The 7,361-nt window shown below is 44.4% G+C and overlaps 1 protein-coding gene across 2 annotated transcripts in view; it reads left to right on the top strand.

Annotated features, from left to right (window-relative positions):
• Window positions 1–7,361, top strand: part of FLCN (folliculin) — a 10,839-nt gene continuing 3,478 nt past the window's right edge. Inside the window, exons 1-9 of one of the 2 annotated variants that reach the window (XM_009326197.1) lie at window positions 1–274; window positions 1,095–1,241; window positions 1,887–2,108; window positions 2,597–2,757; window positions 3,789–3,880; window positions 4,638–4,828; window positions 6,007–6,120; window positions 6,500–6,623; window positions 6,984–7,115. In XM_009326197.1, the coding sequence (XP_009324472.1) occupies window positions 26–274; window positions 1,095–1,241; window positions 1,887–2,108; window positions 2,597–2,757; window positions 3,789–3,880; window positions 4,638–4,828; window positions 6,007–6,120; window positions 6,500–6,623; window positions 6,984–7,115 (1,432 nt within the window). In that variant the 5' untranslated portion in view covers window positions 1–25. The remainder of the gene's footprint in view (window positions 275–1,094; window positions 1,242–1,886; window positions 2,109–2,596; window positions 2,758–3,788; window positions 3,881–4,637; window positions 4,829–6,006; window positions 6,121–6,499; window positions 6,624–6,983; window positions 7,116–7,361) is intronic. The other variant, XM_009326198.1, reaches the window with a different exon arrangement.

The raw sequence follows: 7,361 nt of genomic DNA, 5'->3' as shown, positions 1-7,361 counted from the left end.
CTGACGTATGTGCTGAGCTCTCACTATGAATGCTATTGTTGCCCTCTGCCATTTCTGTGAGCTCCACGGTCCTCGCACCCTCTTCTGTACTGAGGTTCTACATTCACCGCTTCCCCAAGGCGCAGGCAGCGGGGACATCTCTGGGCAGAATGAGCAGGCAGAAGAGGAAGAAGGTGGCATTCAGATGAGCAGTCGGATCCGCTCGCACAGCCCGGCAGAAGGTGCCAGCGCCGACTCCAGCAGCCCAGGGCCAAAGAAGTCAGACATGTGTGAGGCAAGTGTGAAGATCTGTGTGCGGACATCAGTGGCCCTTGGCTTAACTAAAGGGCTCTTGGATTCTCTAATGCAAATTGAATTGTTTAATGGGGGGGGAGGGGGGAGTGAATGGCACTTGTTTTGTATGTGATTGCTAGTACCAGAAGATCTCCAAGTCCTCATAAACTGTAATGTCCCATGACAAGAGGATGAAGGAGCTGTTGTTGAGTATATGGACCTTGACAAGATGGTGTCTTGAGGTCTCTTTAAGCCCTGTGATCTGTGATTCTCTTGCGGCTGAGAAATGCTTCCCTCATCCTTGAAGAGCATTTACTTTATTAGATTAGGTCTGGTCATTTATTAATAGTAATTTTAAGAGCAGTGTTGATTAGGAAACAAAAACAATGCAAAAGCAATTAAAACAATAGAGAAAATGGATGTTCTCAGTTGTTCTCATGCTTGTCTATTATTAGTGTTTGTTCTGAGGTATTTGTTATTTACTTTCCTTTAGGTTATGGCCAGTTGAGTTAGGCCAGTTGGTTTCTCAGCTGCTGTTAACTGAATTTTACCACTTGTAGAGCCAGCACCAAGTTCACAATCAAATTAAATAGTGGAAAGTGAGCATAAGAGCAGAGGAAGTATATCGCACAGAGCTCTATGTGAGGAGCTGGGTTCAAATCCTGACCCTGAGTCATAATTCTTGTCTTCCAAGTATTTGTGTTCTTACCTATATGTGTAAGTAACGTTTCCCTACGTTTTGAAGGGAATATGCAGAGGCCTTTGGAAACCTTAGATAACTGCATGCTCATTTATGGCTGAATTTGCTTTTCTATCTTCAGGGTTGCCGCTCTCTTGCAGGAGGACATCCTGGATATGTCAGCCACGACAAAGAAACTTCAATCAAGTACGTCAGTCACCAACACCCAAACCACCCCCAGCTGTTCAGCATCGTGCGCCAGGCCTGCGTTCGCAGTCTGAGCTGTGAGGTAACTGTCTTGGAGCACAGGGAGAAAACCTATTTTATGGCCTTATGTATCGTTTCAAATCCAAGATAGCGCTTTGCTGATCCTGGCTGCTCTGGGCAGTCTGAAACAAGGAGGGAATGGAGGTGGAAAAACAGACACACAAGTCTGTTCATTCCAGGACTGGTGGTAATTTTTAAGGTTGATCTTTGATAACCTTGAGGGTTACTTCCTCTCACCTCATGAGACCAAAAATTACCCTCTCTTATTTTTGCTCCTGCATCTTTATTGTTCTTCTTTGTAAGATAAACTGTTTTTGTAAAAACATTGGAATCTGTTGTTTAGTGCCGAGAAGTATTTGATCTTTGTAGACCATTAACATTCAGCATCACATAGAAGTGAAGGGAGAACCTTACAGATTAATGAGCATTTGCGTGTCAGGATCAGCAAAATCCCTTGTGGATTCAATTCTTAAAATACAGCTAAATTGAAGGGTTTGTAGGATACCTCTGGAGGTCTGTTTGACCCTGGGTTTTGGATAGTAGCCTAAAAAAGGCTTGTTTTATTCCCCAAGTGTGTGTTAAAGAGCAGGAAGCTTTGTTCAGTTTATTACCGTTTCAGCTGTGTGATGTGCTTAACTACTTTGCTGTCTGTGTCCCTCCCCTTCAGGTCTGCCCAGGACGTGAAGGCCCTATTTTTTTTGGAGATGAACAGCATGGTTTTGTGTTCAGCCACACCTTCTTTATCAAAGACAGCCTGGCTCGAGGTTTCCAGCGCTGGTACAGCATCATCACTATCATGATGGACCGGATTTACCTCATCAACTCCTGGCCTTTCTTGTTGGGAAAAATCAGAGGCATCATTGATGAGCTTCAGGGCAAAGCACTTAAGGTAGGTCAGTACGCAGAGTCCATTTGACTCAATGTTAGTAAAACATCACGACAGTTGATTTACAGCTGAGTCAAAAAGCTGATCCAGCTCATTGCGGCCAGGGCGGTCATTAAGGTTGACACAAGGGACAAGAGGACGGTGTGTATCTGGGGGTGTAGAAGAGAAGGAACAGGGTGCCTCTCTCATTTTGAGCCAGTCATAACACTCTTCACAGACCTAACTGCTAGACAATAGCTCTGTTAGAAATTCAAGTAACTGAAGTTGTGAAGGACAATGGTTTTGGGGCATGAGTGTTACTTAATGATAATTTTAGTCAACCTAAGAATAAGATGTCCCTTCCCTCTCTTTTCCCATAATTTACAATGTATTTTGGATCACTGTGTGTGACGCACCCTTTTCACTTCATATTTTTGTTGGGGTTTTTTGGCTCAGCTTTATGTAAGCATTTTATCTTTTTCTGTCTCTTGTACTGCCCTTCTGTGGTGTAGGTGTTCGAAGCAGAGCAGTATGGGTGCCCTCAGCGTGCCCAGCGGATGAACACGGCCTTCACTCCCTTCCTGCACCAGCGGAACGGCAATGCAGCCCGCTCCTTAACGTCACTGACCAACGATGAAAACCTGTGGGCATGTTTGCATACTTCCTTTGCTTGGTAATGCCACTTGTGTATCTAGCTTCTACAGCTCCTTCGTGAAGAGAACATTGCCATATTCTGAAAGGGTGGAAATGTGATTTGAGCCTTTGGGTATTTTTTTCTTGAGGTAGTAAGTTGGACTTCGCTAAGTAGTCTCTGAATTGAAAGGAGCTAAGCACAGAAAGACAGCAGCCTGCTGATGCCTTTAAGACAAAAAAAATTACTTGTTGCTGTGAAGTAAATCTACTAACGTAGCTGCTAACGGAAACCATGTCTATCTAGATGGAAAGGCTTTGCAGTATAAAAGTAAGTATGGAAGAAAGCAAGAAGAGATGCTCCTCCCCCCAGCGTGTTGAACCTCGGATTCACACCTGAAGTACAGCGGTGGTTCACCTGGAAGTGCCCGTGAATTGTGATAGGCAGCCTGGGAGGTGCAGCCATTTGGCACAGTAGTATGTCTGTGGGAGTCCAGTTGTTCCAGTGCCTGACTCGCTCATCAGACTTCCCTGGAAAGATGCCACAGAGAGGGTTGCAACACTGGCATGTGACTTGGATGGGGGATGAGTGTGTTGCACAAAGTAATTGCAAAATGGTAGGCCTTTCGGTGACTTTGAGTGGCAGCGGTTGTAAGATGCATCGATAGTTACCACACCGAGGAAAGCACAGAGATGTGTTGAAAGGAAACACAAATTGGTTAGTGGTTGGATTTTTTGTTGAGCTTATTGCACCAAGTTTCTTACGGCCTCAAGTTGTGCCAGGGGAGGTTTAGATTGGACGTGAGGAAAAATTTCTTTACTGAAAGAGTGGTTAAACATTGGCACAGGCTGCCCAGGGATGGTTGAGTCACTGTCCCTGGAGGTATTCAAAAGACGTGTAGATGAGGCACTTAGGGACATGGTTTAGTGGGCATGGGGGTGTTGGGTTGACGGTTGGACTCAATGATCTTAGAGGTCTTTTCCAACCTTAATGATTCTATGGTTCTTGCAGGATTTTTGCACCTAGCAAGCAGCCTTAATGAACGCTACTTCTGTTTCTTTCAATGTCTCCAGGCTTTTGAAAGCTTGTGGCAGCCGACTTACAGAGAAGCTTCTGGAGGGAGCACCAACAGAAGACACCCTCGTTCAGATGGAAAAACTTGCAGGTGAGAGAAGTTTCCAGAGCTGGAAGACCCTCTGAGAATGCTCTGGATGGTAAAACACCAAGTCCTTTTGTCAGCAGCATGGTGCAGCCATCTCTCTTGGACTTTACCTCAGTGGTAGTCTCTGCAGTAGCTGATGTGCTCTCCCATATGGAGATGGCTCTGACGGGAATGTGAAATCAAGGCCCTTGACCTCGTAGGCTCTCTGCATGCACATGTGGAGTTTGTTACTTGTGTAGGGGTGTTGCATCATCATGATTATTGTTCTCTCTGGCTGGGTTGGCCCTCCTGATGAATCTCTACAGCCAGGAGAATTTGCAGTCATATGGAGCTTGCTTCTTGCTCCTTTTTCTACAAAATTACTAAAATTAAAGGATCATAATTTTTTCTTGCATTGAAATATTTTTATTAATCCAGTTAGACTAGAATCTACAAAACCTGCCTCAAAGCTTTGGCCATGACTTTTAAAGCAAGAATAGAGAACATGTAGCTGGTCAAAAGATGTGACCTTGTGTCCTGTAGAAGATGAAAATCCCTTCTTGACGCTTCAGTGGTTATTGTATATCTGAACTATGAAACTTCATTAACACCTCAGGTGCGTCTGTGACGCTAGTGCTTTCAGTTACTGCGTTCTGAACTCGTCTCCCCACATATAGCCAAAATCAGTTGGCTGCAGCGTGTGTAGGCGCTTCTGAGGCAGTTCCCATGCCTAGAGAGGAGCAATGTTTATGACCACTCTACCTTTTTTTTTTCCTGCTAGACCTGAAAGAAGAGTCGGAAGGCTGGGATGGTTCCGAGGAAGAAGTGAAGCCTTCTTCCCAGCCAGATGTTGTGGAAGGGCAGGAGCTATCTAAATGCTCACCTGAAACATCACTGATGCCAGATTGCAACAGCTGGAACGTAGCTCACAGAAGGTTGTCTGTCTTTCGCTCTCTCAGGCACATGAGACAGGTAAGAGAGGAGCACAGTTACTCTGGTGCTGATTCCACAAGCTAATAACTTCTTTTCTCCTGATGATGTTTTCTGTAAAATTATATTTATTTCCTGCAGTCTGCACTTCTTTCCTGGTTCTGTGTTCAACACAGTGCCCACGCAGCTAGTAACGCGGTGTTAACTGCATCTCTGAGGACTCTCTTCCTCTGAGATCATGTGGGCCTCTAGTGATCATCAGTCATGTGGGATGGGATCATATGATTTCTCAAATTCTGCACTTCTCTTCTTCCCGAGTGACAGTAATTTAATACAGAGGTCGTGCAGCATCTTCAAAGCCAAGTATTATTTGCTTAAAACAAAAGTGTTTCAGAGGGAAAAAACCTAATTTACAAACAAAACAAATGGTTCTGTACAGATCTACCTTTCATCCAGTGCTTCGTTACCTGGCTGAGGGGGAGGGTTCGGTGCATTTGACCCACAGTCTCTTTCACACCAGCTTGTTTTCCTGGACACTCCTGACAAATACCTGCTTTATGTCTTTAGCCTCCTTTTGTTCTACTGTTTCCTAATTGGCATGCTTGAAGCTATTGAACTACACCACTGTGTTGTGCAAATGTGTGCCTTCGGAGGCTTGTCTAAGAATATTGTTTAACCTTTCATGCCTGAATCACTGTTGTGAACATAAACCAGATCAGAGAAACGCCTGAAAGTTGTTATCATCTAATAGAAGTTGTTCAGTCCCATTCCAAACGGGCCTGTGTCTATCTTGCCAAAACCGCTAATTTGGCCAACAAGTGAGCTGACTGACACAGCCTAGCCAGAGCACTGAAGAATTTGGAGCAACCGAGAAATGAAACTGTTGTTCTCTTGATGTGCCTGATATTGAATTGAATCAGTGGTTCTCTGCTGCTGTTTGTTCTTGAAACCCTAGATGGGGGCGAATAGCGCTTCACATGACAGTCCGACACCTTTCGCACCTGTCAAAGAAATACTTGATCTTGATGCTGTGGTTTAGAGCTATTACGCTGTGCACAAGACCTGCTCCATTGTCACGTTCATTTCTGCTGTTCAGTTCTAGCCATTTTCTTATGTGGCAGTGATGTTTTTGACAGGGCAGACTGGACTTTTCACTAATTTTCATAACCAATGCAGAATGTTTTTGGGTTTTGGGGTTGTTTGTTTTTTTTTTTTTTCAGGTTCTTGGGGCATCAGCATTCCGCATGCTGGCTTGGCATGTTCTGATGGGGAACCAGGTCATCTGGAAAGCTCGAGATATGGATCTTGTCCAGTCTGCTTTTGATGTGCTACGGGTAGAAACTTTTTCCTTTGTTTCCTGGCTGCATGTTTTTTACATGTATTTCTCTAGTAGTCCAGCCTTCATAATGACCTGTCTCTGACATGTAATCTTGTGGAGAATGTGTTCTAAATTACGTGGTTTTGAAAAATCAACAAAAAACCCCAAACAGAAAACACCCACCAAACAAAAAACCCTCAACCTTTGGATGTCTTGGTTGTCCTCAGCAACTGCGTAGTCTTTCAAGCTCAGCAGGATACTTCTGATCGCCCAAATCAGGAGCATCTGCCTGAGCAGTGCTCCAAGTCTTGGCTGGCCCTAGAAGTCAGGGAGAAAATTGTACTGTACTTGCTTAGTTCCAGTGTTTCTCTTGACGTGTTTCCTTCCTTTTCTAGACTATGCTGCCTGTTGGTTGTGTGCGGATCATCCCCTACAGTGACCAGTATGAAGAGGCATATCGGTGTAACTTCCTAGGGCTTAGCCCACACGTCCAAATCCCATCCCACATACTATCATCTGGTAAGAACCTGATGCACAACCCTCTCCTTTCCCTATCATCTTATGTTAAAGGACACAAGATTATTTTTTTATTATTAAGTATTGGCAGATAGTTTAACAATGCTGCATGAACCAAAAGCTGTACCACTTCCATTTTGTTTTCCCCATATCCTTGCCTGATCGGTAGTTGAAAGGTGTGACACCCACTTTAAGCGCTGATCATGCCATAGCTGACAGACCTGGTTCCTACTGAGGAAAGGTTAATGCTGGGCCAAATACCGTAAGCTGACAGAGCTGTGCTTTCTCAGAGCAGGGTATGTAGCTGTATTTTAGAATCTGGGCCAGTACAGTTAATGTTCTTTTGGGCTCTCGTTGCTCTAGAGTTTGCGGTCCTTGTGGAAGTTCGCAGTGCTACCCGGTCCAGTCTCTACCCAACTCTGTTTGATGATGAGCAGTCCCTCAACAAGTACGAGTTTGTTGTCACCAGCGGTAGCCCTGTTGCAGCAGATCGAGGTGGGTAGTTTGAAAGCAGAAAGAACCTGTATCACTGAGGTTAAAAGAGCATCTTGATCTTTAACTGGTTTTTACGCTGTTCATGTACTGGCCCTTAAGGAAGTCTGAGTAGAAGCCAGGTCAGTATACAACTGGGGTACTGCTATTTGAGGTGAGGTTTACCACAGTCTGTTTAATTATAAAGGGTTTGCTTCACCAGATCAGCATTTTGCTTATTAATTTTCAGAAATGAGAAACAAATTCTGT

Source organism: Pygoscelis adeliae, unplaced genomic scaffold (genome assembly GCF_000699105.1).
Source record: "Pygoscelis adeliae isolate BGI_AS28 unplaced genomic scaffold, ASM69910v1 Scaffold456, whole genome shotgun sequence".
NCBI classification, from domain to species: domain Eukaryota; kingdom Metazoa; phylum Chordata; class Aves; order Sphenisciformes; family Spheniscidae; genus Pygoscelis; species Pygoscelis adeliae.
The sequence above is the reverse complement of the archived record's forward strand: the minus strand, read 5'-3'. Positions and strand labels throughout refer to the sequence as shown.